The 14112-nt window shown below is 43.5% G+C and overlaps 1 protein-coding gene across 1 annotated transcript; it reads left to right on the top strand.

Moving 5' to 3' along the window:
- Positions 1 to 769: 769 nt before the first annotated feature.
- atad5a (ATPase family AAA domain containing 5a) lies at positions 770 to 14053 on the top strand. Its single transcript, XM_058049244.2, has 22 exons — positions 770 to 1363; positions 1698 to 1761; positions 1860 to 3400; positions 3477 to 3543; positions 3649 to 3807; positions 3879 to 4005; positions 4099 to 4359; positions 4448 to 4596; positions 5449 to 5590; positions 5668 to 5940; positions 6034 to 6130; positions 6212 to 6294; positions 7393 to 7526; positions 7598 to 7769; positions 7846 to 8013; positions 8074 to 8316; positions 8640 to 8704; positions 8804 to 8993; positions 9106 to 9254; positions 11928 to 12748; positions 13218 to 13376; positions 13506 to 14053. Exons 2-22 carry the CDS (start codon positions 1711 to 1713, stop codon positions 13579 to 13581), a joined length of 5127 nt encoding a protein of 1708 aa, XP_057905227.2. The 5' UTR covers positions 770 to 1363; positions 1698 to 1710; the 3' UTR covers positions 13582 to 14053.
- The last annotated feature ends 59 nt before the right edge of the window (positions 14054 to 14112 follow it).

The raw sequence follows: 14112 nt of genomic DNA, 5'->3' as shown, positions 1-14112 counted from the left end.
GATGGGTCGTGGCTGGGTCTTCCAACACGACAACGACCCGAAGCACACAGCCAGGAAAACCAAGGAGTGGCTCCGTAAGAAGCATATCAAGGTTCTAGCATGGCCCAGCCAGTCTCCAGACCTGAACCCAATCGAAAATCTTTGGAGGGAGCTCAAACTCCGTGTTTCTCAGCGACAGCCCAGAAACCTGACTGATCTAGAGAAGATCTGTGTGGAGGAGTGGGCCAAGATCCCTCCTGCAGTGTGTGCAAACCTGGTGAAAAACTACAGGAAACGTTTGACCTCTGTAATAGCAAACAAAGGCTACTGTACCAAATATTAACATTCATTTTCTCAGGTGTTCAAATACTTATTAGCAGCTGTATCACACAAATAAATTGTTAAAAAATCATGCATTGTGATTTCTGGATTTTTCTTTTTAGTTTATCTCTCTCACAGTGGACATGCACCTACGATGAAAATTTCAGACCCCTCCATGATTTCTAAGTGGGAGAAATAGCAAAATAGCAGGGTGTTCAAATACTTATTTTCTTCACTGTATATGTGTATGACTGTGGTTTGTCTGACCTACACAAAGCGATACACTGCAACAAAAGCACAAATACAGTAACAGTCAAAAGTGTGGAGACACTTGCTCATGCAGTTGAATGGAAAGATGTGTCCAAACTTTTGACTTCTTACAAAATATGAAAATTAAAATTACTGAATTCTGATGCTTTCATTTTTATTTCAATAGAAAAACTTTTTAAAAAAAAAAAAATCAAAATTATTGTAATGATTACTCCTTGGTTTACTGTCTTAATAATACAAGACAGTACGCAACATTTTTAAGTAAAGCTAAGTAGGCATTAGGCAGTAGAGGTCGCTGTCAATTTTTACCATGTACTCCATAAACCGCCAGGCGCCATCTTTATTTTGGTCAAGTGACGTCTAATTTTGACGACACGCTGTTCTTTTCTCTGATTGGTTGAAAGAGTCGACGCAAAAGGTCACGTATATTTGGCGCTCTTCCTTCACAACTGGTCTGGCGCGGTTTTGAAACAGTCATACGGAGTCATGTCTTTTCAACGACAAACTTCCATATTTTAGCAAAACACAACTTTAGGACTTCTTCTATGTGTTCGCACGTTGGATGGCGACATGGGGGTGATGTTCGGACCTGTTTTGGGAACTGTTGAGTGGCAAAGTTCGACTGAGTAGTCTAGCTTGTTTTGCTAGCTTATTGTTTTTCCAGTGTATTACATTATATGCTATCAAACAAACAAATGCTCGTCTCGGACTGTGGATGTTTCTTTTGCTGTCGACACCGGGACGTAAGCTGGACGAGGAGTCGGGATTGTTTCTTAAGTTTCTAGTGTTTACGGTAAGTGTCGTGATCATGACACCGTGTTGTTTGTCGAGGCGCCCTGACAATAATGATAACAGTGTAGTGTTGTGTCTCAAGTGATGTCTAAGTATGTGCATATAGACAGACCTGTCTTGAAAACAAATTGACGAGCAGCTTTATTAGTATGTCATAGCTGTCTTGCAACTGTGTGTGTAAAACACTACTGCACAATGTCTGCTGTCAGTTTGAAGTGGATTGATCTGATTCATTGGAGTGTATGTTTAATTAAAATGATTAACTCAAGTACTAGGATAGCAAGTAATTATTTTGGTGAAGGGTTCTTACTATAATTATTACCTTTTTACTTTAGGTCCCTCTAAAGTATGGCTGGTGTGGTGGCAATGGCATCTGTCATAGAGGACTTTGACACCCAGGTATTATTGCATTTAAGATACGCAATATATATTACATTTTACATATGTCATTTACATCTTCACATTTTGCATGTTAACTTATTTTTCTTTCTTTACAGCCTTGCAAGAAATCTAGCAAAGATGGTGGCAATGCTGTTGTCAAAACGATCACCAGCTACTTCTCCCCTGTGGCCAAAGCTGTAGAGAAACCTTTCTCGCCCCCTCGCTCCAATAACATCATGAACTACTTCAGCCGTGGAGGACTGACCTCCAAAGTGAAGACCAGCCCATCAGAACAGCCTAAGGAGATCAATAATACGTCTGCAGAGAAACACGGCAGTGCAGAGGTGGCAGTGAAGCAGCCATCTCTCAAACGGAGGAGGAAAGCCACTAAGGCTGCAAGGAAACTTGTGGAAGTTGAGGCTGTTACCTTGGCCGATGATGACAGCTGCTTTATTGTGGAGGAATTGCATGAAAAGATGATTTCCGAAAGGGAGGCCAGCAGCTTGTGCGGTGTCCTTGGTAGTGATACTGCTGTGCTACTGGCCCAACTTAGCTCTGAGACTTGTAATGGAACCCAAGACACACAAAGAGATCATAAACATCTTGATGATGCCTCTTATAGTGGAAAAAATACATCCTCTTCAGTTGTAAAGGACACATTTGTCAAAATGCCTTTACGCAATTCAAGGAAGAGCAAACAAAAGGAGGCAAATCTTACTCAATCCGGGGAGAAAGTGGCGGTCAGTTCTATCTGTGAGGCCAACATGGAAGTGGATGTGAGCAAAGACTCTCAGTTGAACAGTAGCACTGTTATGGTCTCCTTCGAGGACTTTGTGCGCAGTCAGAGTGAGGACAAGGGTGCAGAATATGCACAGTGTGAGGGAAATAAAGCACTTAAAGACCCTGGAACGGATATCTCCAAATCTGAAGAGGAAGCTAAGGAGCTGTGTATGCAAATCTCACCTCAAACCATAACCATAGAGGCTCAAATGCACACCGAGGCACCAGGGAAGCCTGCGCAAGAGGCATCATCACTAACCGACACGAGAAAGGGTGCAAAAAGCCCTGCAAAGAAATCTCAGCCGACGGGTAAGCGGAAATCAAATGTTGTTCTTGAAGAGGATGATCTTGACTTGGCTGTGCTTGAGAGTGAATCAACGCCTAAATGCCCCGATGCAGAGAAGAGGCAGTTCATAGCTGCATTCAGGCAACCCAGTTTGGATGGGTCTAAAGCAAAGCCGGGCAAGAACCAGGCCAAACAAAAGCAACCCGCAGAGAACGATGTTGATACAGTCACAACAGAGGGAAGTGAAACTCATGAAAACAAAAAAAGCCCAAAACAAATGAAGAATCCAAAATCACAAAGAATAGGCAAGAAGAAGGCAGAGGAGACTATGACCCCTAAATCTCAAGACAATGGACAAGAGCAAGATGCTTCAAGTCCCCTCTTCCCTGCTGTGAGGAGGTCTAGAAGAGAGGCTGCGGTCAGGCAGGCCCCCAAAGCTTCACCAGCACCTGGAGATGTTTTGAAGGATTCTGCTGCTTCTTCCAAAGAGACCCTTGTTAAGTTAGCCACTCCTAAAACACGAAAGTCCAAACATGGAGTCTACGTAGTGGAGATGGTTTGTCCTCCAGACTCTAAAGAGAGTCCAATCAGGTTGTTTAACTTATATTACTTTACATGGTTTAATGACACATACATTTGTTGTTAATTAATTATTGTTTTTATTCAGGATTAAATTGACAAGAGTTCATCAAAACGTATGTGGAAGTGGCAAAAACTCTCCACTGACCTCTAATGTAAGTACTGGTGAGATTTTTATTGTAGTGTCAGGGAGTAAAGTAAATTTTCATGTTTTTATACTATAAATTATACTCATGTGCTCTTGGGTTTGTTTTTTTAAGGCATCAAATGACTCAAAAAAGCAGAAGAATGCAAAGAAACTGGTGGAGAAAGAAAAAGCCGTTCAACAGACTAAGAAAGCTCCTGCTGCTAAGGTCAACACATTAAGGCGTTCATCAAGAACCGAGGCCGCCATGGCAAAGAGTTATTCTGAAGACGAGGTGCAAAGTTTTCATACAAAACATGAAGCTTAGAGGTAAAACTGTTGATTTAACTCTGAGTTTTATGTCAGGATTCTGTCATCTGCCTGGAAGAGGAAGATACTGCTTCTCCCCAGAATGGACAGCAAAAGAGTAAAACTCAGAAGTCACTGCGCAGCCTCAATGATGTTCTGGGCAAAGCCACTAAAGCTCCTCCAGGTAGCGTTTTCCTCTTTTAATATAATATAATGCTGATCACTTTGGTATAAGCTTTCCCAGTCAACAACGTGGTTCTCTATTTGGTTGTCAAAGGCTCCAAGGTTGCCGTGCTGGGCCAAGAGAAGAACACTCGTAAGTTGTCTGTTGTGAGTTCCATCTTTGATGAGAACAGCCAAGAGGGTTCGGAAAACTCCCAGGATGATGAAGAGTTCAGGGCCCGCAGAGAGTTCCTGAAAAGCGGTTTGCCTGAATCCTTCAAGAAGCAAATCGCCAAGGCCAGTGCCACCAAGGAGGCGTATGCCATTTCCTGTTCCTCTTTCCAGCCTGTCATACATTTGACACAACCGTCCACTGGTATAGTGACCATCTCCAGTTCTCTACACTGATTACTGATTGTTCTGCAGGGCGTCAGTACAGTTTAGTGTGTTTTGTGCAATGACAGATTGCCCTCTATGGCGTCTACCCTGGCCTGAGTCTCCAAAACTCTGTCATCTCAAAGAGCTTTGCATCCAAGTGCCCAAGCCACCTCCATCTCTGAGAGGGTCCTTTGCTGTGAAAAACGAACCAGACATCAGAGTCTTCCATGAACGAGTATGTTAACCACCATAAACACAGAATAAAAACATTTTGTCATTCTATGTACAGTACTGCACAAAAGTGAATACACACCTCTCATTTCAGTCAGCATTTTTATATCACTATATCTTCTAAAGGGCCAATACTATAGAAATTACATTCGGATATACTTTTAGAGTAGTCAGTGTAAAACTTTTATAGCAGTAGAGATTTACTATCTACAAAAAAGGGTCAGCACAGAATAGTTGAGAACGCAAGTGAGTATCAACATAATTATGTCATGGTGGCGGTAGCGTCATGGTATAGCGCTGCAAGAGTGCTGCCGGCATTGGGGAGCTGCGGTTTATTGAGGGTATCATGGATTCCTGCATATACTGTGAAGCTGTGCATGATCCGCTCCCTTGGGAAACGGGGTCCCATGGTTTTTTAAAATAAGCCCAAACACACCCCAAGATGACTTGTGCAACAACTGCCTGGCTAAAGAACAGTCAAATGAAAGTAAGTAATACTGTTATTCGAGCTGTACATTGACTACTCTAATTTATATCCAAGTTTTATTTCTGTTGTATTGTCCCTCAAGAAGATATATGGCAATAAAAAATGCATTGGGACAAGTGTACTCACTTATTCAAGCTGTACATTGACTACTCTAATTTATATCCAAGTTTTATTTCTGTTTTATTGTCCCTTGAAAAGATATATGGCAATAAAAAATGCTTTGGGACGAGTGTACTCACTTGTAGTATACTTTGGTGAGACCTATGTCACTTGTGGCTCATTCAAAGACTTATTGTCTAAACTTTTCTTCAAGGCAAAATTGTACTTCATATATTATAATTGGTGTTTTTCCTCCCCTTATCTATTTAGGGCTCTGGCTGGAGGCCTGAGATGTCAGAAAACGTTCGCCAAATTCTTGTGGGGGAGGTCAGCGCCTCTAATCCTCCTTTCCCCTGTAAGACATGGCTGTCTCGCTTCTTGGCCAGATGTGCTGATCACAAGCATCACTCAGGTAAACCACCACTATATTTCGGTGCTTATTTTACATTAGTCGGAAAGTAAAGCAGTTGTTTTACTGACGCATAACAGAGGCTGAAAGCACAAAGTCATCAGTGGAGCCTGTAGGCGGGAAGAGGAAGAGAATGGATGATGGGGTGTCCACAGTAGCTAAGAAGCAGCGGGCCACCTGTCCAGAAGTTTCTACCCTCAAGCCGGAGCCGCCTCAGAGGGGAGGCCGCACGAGACGAACTCAGAGAGGAGCCAAACTGGAAGCGGGTGCAAGAAAAGACAAGCTTTCACCTGGAACATCTAACGATGTTGTGGTTGTGCTTGATGACTTGTCTGAGGACACCGGGAGAGAAGGTAGTCTTATCAAGGTTGTTTGTGCTGAGTACTTCTTCCACATCCTGCTCTAAGCCCCACAGAGTGGAACTTAGCCTGCCGTGTTTTCCACAGAGGGAGCAAAAGAGGATGTCTTGTGGACAGAAAAATACCAGCCGCACCACTCCAGTGACATAATTGGCAACACATCTTCAGTGCGATGGCTTCATACGTGAGTGCTAAAAATGTTTTATGTTTAATTTGTGTAAAAGTAAGTATCTTTATACAATTACTTGTTTTTCTTAATGTGTAGTTGGCTGAGGCAATGGAAGCTCCAGGCAGACAGGGAGGAGAGGAATAAGCAGAAGGAGAAGAAAGAAGAGGAAGGCAGCAATGGTGCGTCTTTTAAAGGAAAACTGCACTTTTACATCCACAATCTTTTAATCATTACTGGTACTTCCTTCTTTGTGCATTGATTTCACATAGCAACATAAAAAGGTAGTCTACACCTTATACCTTCATCGACACCTAACACCTACACCTAGCATGAACTTCACCAAACTCAAAACCAGTAGCAGCAGCTCCAATATGTAGCATTACCTTTTGGTGATGGCCTGCACTAACGCACTGCAGACGAGTGCAGCTCTCTAGTGGCTAACCGGTGTGGTGTGGCAAGGTGTCAATACGCCAGTAACATACTGTAGTTCCATCGGCATAACAATGTGAATAATGATAAAAATGTGCTGTAGCACGGTGGTCAAGTGGCCAGACATCTAGGAGACCCTAGTTTGAGTCCACCCTCGGGCATCTGTGTGGAGTTTGCATGTTTTCTCCGGGTACTCCGGTTTTCTCCCACATTCCAAAAACATGCTAGGTTAATTGGCGACTCCAAATTGTCCATAGGTATGAATGTGAGTGTGAATGGTTGTTTGTCTATATGTGCCCTGTGATTGGCTGGCGACCAGTCCAGGGTGTACCCCACCTCTCGCCCGAAGACAGCTGGGATAGGCTCCAGCACGCCCGCGACCCTCGTGAGGATAACCGGTAGAAAGTGAATGAATGAATGAATTAATGGAAAAAGTCCACACAAGACTCAAAATCTTGGCAAAAAGTGGATTCAATGTCATAGTCTGTTAGCTTTTTCCACACTGTCATGATCTCTTGATGGCAAAGGCAAAAAAGCTCTCTCTCTTGGAATGTAGTCAGATTGTTGAGGCTCCAGCATGCCCGCGACCCTCGTAAGGATAAGTGGTAGAAAATGAATGAATGAAATTCGCTGTAGCATATTAAAGTTATAGCGAACTTCATGTCACATGGAAATGGGGCATTTGTTCATTCAGAAGGTTTTATATCTTTTAGAACGTACAGAAAAGAGAAAAAGTGTTAATGTCTCACATAAGGATTGTGGATGATGGGCAAAAAAGTGCTTTCCTTTTTAAAGGCTTTTTTTGTCTGCCAAATGCAAAATTTTTCTTACATTTTATATTTGTACAGACTCTGAATGGGACTGTGGAGAGGACTCTCCCCTGTTTGAGGACTCTTTGTGCAATACAGTTCTCATCACAGGACCTACAGGGATAGGCAAGACGGCCACAGTCTATGCTTGTGCACAGGAGCTGGGCTTTAAGGTGAGGACTATTACAACACAGCAGTTTTTCTTTCGTCTAATGGACCTTTTATGCGACACTTTTGCCTATAGGTATTTGAGGTGAACGCTTCCTCTCAGCGGAGTGGCCGTCTCATCCTTTCCCAGCTGAAGGAGGCCACCCAGTCACATCAGGTGGACAGCCAGGGTGTCAACGCCCTCAAGCCCACCTACTTCAACAGCTACAATGCCAGCAACAGCACCGGCAAGCATGGGTTCTCACCCAGTATGTGCAAGCACATCTGTCTCTGATGTGATTATATGAAAAGTTTTGCTGATGATGCAGTTTTTTTGTCATCCAGGGAAGCTGAACTCTCCTCGCAGGGTCATCTCATCTCCTAGAAAACCTCCCCAGTCCCCGAGAGGTGCTAAAAAAGGAGGCCTGGCACCAACATCTTTAGCTAACTTCTTCAAAATGGGCCGAACCAGCAAGAAGGAACCACTGAGTGCCAGTCAGGATGACCAAAAGGGTAAACCAGCTTAACAGTGCCGCAGCCTTTCAGTACTTATCATTCTTATTTTTCGTTTAGCTTCGACCAAACAAAATAAAGCACAAGAAGACACCCCTAAAGAAAAAGAGGCTAAAGCCAAATCACCTGCGACTGCCGTAGTGAACAAGAACAACAGTGAGGAGCAGAGCAAGAAGATGTCTCCCACCTCGCTTATCCTCTTTGAAGAAGTGGATGTGATTTTTGACGAAGACGCTGGCTTTTTTGCTGCCATCAAGACATTCATGAGCACCACCAAAAGGCCGGTCATCCTCACCACTAGTGGTGAGTAGAAGCAGGTTGTGTACAATCACTGGGCACAATCTTTTCATGTATGCACGTTGCCGAGTGGTTAGCATGTAGGCCACACAGTCAGGAGATTGGGAAAACCTGGATTAGAGTCGCCATTTAGGCATCTCGGTAGGCACCTTCGGTTTCCTCCCACATTCCAAAAAATGCATGTTAATTCAGTGCGTATCAAATAGTGGGGCAGGCTTCCCGGGGTGGAGCATACTCCAGCATACCCCCATGACCCTAGTGAGGATAAGCGGTATAGAAAATAGATGGATATTTATGCGTTTCATTTACATACTTTTTTTTTGGTGCAGATCCTGCGTTCAGCACCATGTTTGACGGCAACTTTGAAGAGATCCATTTCAAAACACCCTCTTTGGTGAGCAGGGTCTTTTACTTGTGACGCTTATAACACAAAAGGGGGGAGTTCCCTGATCCCACATTGAACGTGTGTTTTCCAATGTCTCCCTGATCTCAGCTGGACGTGAGCTGCTACTTGCGCTTGCTGTGTCTGGCCGAGGACACAAGGACAGACCAGCGTGATGTCAGCGCTCTGCTGCAAATCAACGGCTGTGACATCAGGCAGAGCTTGCTGCAACTGCAGTGTTGGATTCGCAGTGCTGGTGGGCGCCACACAACCACACCATCACCCGATGCCAACCATAATGGTAAACCATATTCACATTATTCATTTGAGACCAAATATTCCTGTTATTAATCATCCAAAAGTAAGGAATTGGAATATGAATATGCCATTTAAAATGTACATGTTTTAATTAGGAAATGAACAGAAATCCGATCTATGTGGAGAGCAAGCACATGACCTGACTGTTGCATCACCGCAACCTCCATGTGAAAGCGGCTGCGCTGAGAGCCTGCTGGGCCTACTGAATATCAGGCCGGAGGGAGACATTTGGGAGCTGCTTGGGGTAAGCTGCTCACTCACAACATGCGCTGCTAAATGGACACAGAAACATTATAACTGTTATAGTGTAGCCGGATTTGATGATAATCTCATTGCCTTTTTATTTCTACGAGGCTCAATAATGACTAATAAGCTACAATCATCTTTATAGCCTGAAAAAAGGAGAACTTGATTTCACACTGCAAACAAATGTGAAAACATTTTGTGAACTTCTGAAGTTATACTGTATGATTTCAGCATTCTTTTAACCCTTTAACAATAGGGACCTATTTTTAGCGTCTTTGCTGTGAATATTCTCGGCCGCCCCGCACGGAGTTTGGGCTTCGGCCTCTGTCACCAAAATGCTTGCTTATGTGGGGATAACCACTTACAATTACTTCAATGGTGTATAGATAACCTCTTGTGATTTTGGCGCTGTATAAATAAAAATAGACTTGAGTCTTGCCATCCTAAAAAAATATTGAAGTACATTTAATTAAAAATATCTGTCAAATAAACATTGTTATACAAACATAATGGTCCAGGGGTGTCAAACTCAATCACACAAGGGGCCAAAACTCAAAGCCTACTTTAGGTTGTGGTCTGAATTGGACATTACCTTGTGTCCATTCATGCCTGCTTGAAATTTCTACTGTCTGCACACACAAGGTTGTTTTGGCCTTGTTGTTTGTTTCAATAAAGTGATTGTTGATCGTCGCTGTAGTTAAAATGAACACTTTTTATTGTCTTTTGCCTTTTAAGGTGTTATTTTTTTTAATTGATGAAGTGTTGCTGTATTTCCGGAGTAGTAGTAGTAGTAGTAGAATCGCTTACTTACTCAGATCGCTGAAAGCACTTTATTTGTTAGATCCGTGAGGCTGGCCAACTCTATGCTGTACTTATGTACTTAATATTTTCCAAACAGTTCCACGGGCCCGATTAAATTGCCTGGCCCCCGTGCCTGAGTTTGACACATGTGGCTAAGACAATTATATTTTATTGTATTAGTTGAACACTACTGTATGATATTGCACAATAGAATACACTCACTGAGCACACATATACAGTGAAGAAAATAAGTATTTGAACACCCTGCTATTTTGCTATTTCTCCCACTTAGAAATCATGGAGGAGTCTGAAATTTTCATCGTAGGTGCATGTCCACTGTGAGAGAGATAAACTAAAAAGAAAAATCCAGAAATCACAATGCATGATTTTTTAACAATTTATTTGTGTGATACAGCTGCTAATAAGTATTTGAACACCTGAGAAAATGAATGTTAATATTTGGTACAGTAGCCTTTGTTTGCTATTACAGAGGTCAAACGTTTCCTGTAGTTTTTCACCAGGTTTGCACACACTGCAGGAGGGATCTTGGCCCACTCCTCCACACAGATCTTCTCTAGATCAGTCAGGTTTCTGGGCTGTCGCTGAGAAACACGGAGTTTGAGCTCCCTCCAAAGATTTTCGATTGGGTTCAGGTCTGGAGACTGGCTGGGCCATGCTAGAACCTTGATATGCTTCTTACGGAGCCACTCCTTGGTTTTCCTGGCTGTGTGCTTCGGGTCGTTGTCGTGTTGGAAGACCCAGCCACGACCCATCTTCAATGCTCTGACAGAGGGAAGGAGGTTGTTCCCCAAAATCTCACAATACACGGCCCCAGTCATCCTCTCTTTAATGCAGTGCACTCGTCCTGTCCCATGTGCAGAAAAACACCCCCAAAGCATGATGCTACCACCCCCATGCTTCACAGTAGGGATGGTGTTCTTCGGATTGTACTCTTCATTCTTCTTCCTCCAAACACGCTTATTGGAATTATGACCAAAAAGTTCTATTTTGGTCTCATCTGACCATAAAACTTTCTCCCATGACTCCTCTGTATCATCCAAATGGTCATATGCAAACTTAAGACGGGCCTTGACATGTGCTGGTTTAAGCAGGGGAACCTTTCGTGCCATGCATGATTTCACATCATGACGTCTTAGTGTATTACCTACAGTAACCTTGGAAACGGTGGTCCCAGCTCTTTTCAGGTCATTGACCAAGTCCTGTCGTGTAGTTCTGGGCTGATTCCTCACCTTTCTTAGAATCATTGAGACCCCACGAGGTGATATCTTGCATGGGGCTCCACTCCGATTGAGATTGACCGTCATGTTTAGCTTCTTCCATTTTCTAATGATAGCTCCAACAGTGGACCTTTTTTCACCAAGCTGCTTGGTAATTGCTCCGTAGCCCTTTCCAGCCTTGTGGAGGTGTACAATTTTGTCTCTGGTGTCTTTGGACAGCTCTTTGGTCTTCGCCATGTTACAAGTTAAAGTCTTACTGATTGTATGGGGTGGACAGGTGTCTTTATGCAGCTAACGACCTCAAACAGGTGCATCTGATTCAGGATGATACATGGAGTGCAGGTGGACTTCTAATGGGCAGACTAACAGGTCTTTCAGGGTCAGAATTCTAGATGATACACAGGTGTTCAAATACTTATTTGCAGCTGTATCACACAAATAAATTGTTAAAAAATCATGCATTGTGATTTCTGGATTTTTCTTTTTAGTTTATCTCTCTCACAGTGGACATGCACCTACGATGAAAATTTCAGACCCCTCCATGATTTCTAAGTGGGAGAAATAGCAAAATAGCAGGGTGTTCAAATACTTATTTTCTTCACTGTATAGTGACATGTATTTTGCATTAACAGAGTCAGAAAGATGTGGCGAAGTGCTGGGAGTTGCTAACAGAGAGCAGTCGACGAGGAGTGAACCTTCTTTACTCCAACATGGAGAACCTCTTACCTTTACCCTGCACACAGTTGACCCCCGCCTATAAATCCCAGCCCCCCTCTGTTACTGTGTCCACCTGCCCTCAGTCTGACACAGCGCCTTCCCACGCAAGGCTGTTGGACTCCGCTGAGTCGGCCGAATGCCCAGGCGACGGAAGTCCAGTTAAAGTGTCCCACAGGATGAAAAAGACCAGGAAAAGACGCTGCTTTCCTGACCAGGATGGATGCCACTCAGACTCTGACTCAGAGGAGAGTTTCCTCTCTCTCTGCAAGCCGCAGACAGCACGACCTCCTGCCGAGGCAGAAACCAACGCAAGTTTAGGTCCACAAAGGGTGAAACGGGAACCACTGACTCCTGAAGAACGGCTAAAAAATCTCCCTGTCTCCAAGTGCCTGGAATTAATAAGTGACTTTTTCGACAACATGTCTGACATAGACGCCCTGCTTGCTCATCATGGAGATGATGTCTGTAGGAGAAACCTGCCAGTCAGCGCAGCAGTGAAGGACGGAATGACAGACGAATTGAGAACAGAGATGGACACACTGAGTTGGGTATTGGGTGAGCAGGCGTTGGAGATACAGGCTGCGGCGGAGGAGATGAGCTTCCGCAAGTGTCAGCTCTCTGCAGCGGAGGCCTTGGGCCAAGCGCAGCAGCTGGAGGTGGCGGAGCAACTGGTCCTCCCTGTGGCTTCTCATCGTGAAGGATGCAGCGTCACTCAAGTCAGCCTCTGTCAACCCCAGTGAGTCCAGCCGACAAAAACATACTATCATGAAAAAAAGCATTGCACACCCTACGTGTTGCCTGTGCTACATGGTGTCACCAGAATTAAACACAAGTTTGACCCCATAAATTGGATTGACTTGAAATTTCTCACACAGCTCAATATGCTCTGCAAAACACCCACTATAACTAGGGTGCTGCACCACATTTGATACAGCCCTCACATGTCTGTACATTTTGTGCAAGATTGGTTTAAAGCCATGGCCCCCATCAAGCAAAACATGTTTGCAGGGACACAGGCAGGACTTCTCAGTCATTGACTATTTGCTAATAATTGTAACATTTTGAGGATCTCTATATTACATTTTTGCTAGTATGTCTTCCAAAGGCTTTTGACCACAACCCATGTAGTGCCCCACAGTTTTCATGGGTGTCCTAATTTTTTCACACGACTAACTGTAAATGAGCTCATAACGGTTTTGTTCCAGGTTGGTGCAGCAGAGGAGAGACATCATAGAGCGTCTGTTGTTCAGCGGAGCGTTTGGCACTGTGGGCAACAGATCTGCAGCTGCTGTGGACTACTTGCCAGCCCTACGCACCATCTGCAGGTCAGAGCAGCTTAAGGAGCAAGGCAAGGTGAAACGAAGGTGAGAAGTGCAACAAGTAGATTGCATGGCAAGGATGTGGCTAAGCACAGGCAGCACTTATGTATGGGATATTTTAAAAAGTGTGAACTTTTTTTTCCCCCTGCATACACATGTTTCCTTCTGTTGCAGGTTTCTTCACTACTTGGACTCCATCAATTTGGGTCTCCCTAAGGATACTCTCTCATACCTTGCCACAGACTTTTAACAATCGTCAGTGAAGGCTACACGCATGCATGCTTGTGAACCTTGTATACACAATTAAGGGTTTGAAGATGAAGTGGAATAATGCAGAGCTGTGTGTGACTAGTGAACTTGTAGACTCACATCACTTGTCTCACATACGTAGGGCTGGTGCCACTTGCGCATAGGGGGCTTTGAAAGACTTCACTAAAACTATCTTATATTTTTGTACAGTGTTTTATACTCCTGCATTTTTTAATCAAGTAGAAACTACTTTTTAGAGCAAGTGTCAATCATTTGTAAGAATCTAACATGAAAAATAGTATAACATTTGTGTAAATTGGTGTTGACCACATAAAGTATTTAGGTAGGAATGGCAGTCTTTTGACGCCCACATGACATTTTCACATACTCACATTTTTTAATGTAAATATATATGTATATATTTCTTAAATTTGTACACATTCACTTTGGGGGTTTGTGGTGACTGAATAAAGTTTTATCAAAAAGTGTTCTCACTTGATTTGCTGGTATGTACGTATGTTACAAAATAGAG

This window comes from Doryrhamphus excisus, linkage group LG16 (genome assembly GCF_037039965.1).
Source record: "Doryrhamphus excisus strain RoL-2023G ecotype Guam linkage group LG16, RoL_Dexc_Guam_v1.1, whole genome shotgun sequence".
Classification (NCBI taxonomy): Eukaryota; Metazoa; Chordata; class Actinopteri; order Syngnathiformes; family Syngnathidae; genus Doryrhamphus; species Doryrhamphus excisus.
The sequence above is the reverse complement of the archived record's forward strand: the minus strand, read 5'-3'. Positions and strand labels throughout refer to the sequence as shown.

Coding starts and splice junctions, on each gene's coding strand:
- atad5a (XM_058049244.2), top strand. CDS start 1,711: ATGGCTGGTGTGGTGGCAATGGCATCTGTCATAGAGGACTTTGACACC. Junction 1,762..1,859: donor TAGAGGACTTTGACACCCAG/GTATTATTGCAT, acceptor CTTTCTTTACAG/CCTTGCAAGAAATCTAGCAA. Junction 4,360..4,447: donor TTTGACACAACCGTCCACTG/GTATAGTGACCA, acceptor GTGCAATGACAG/ATTGCCCTCTATGGCGTCTA.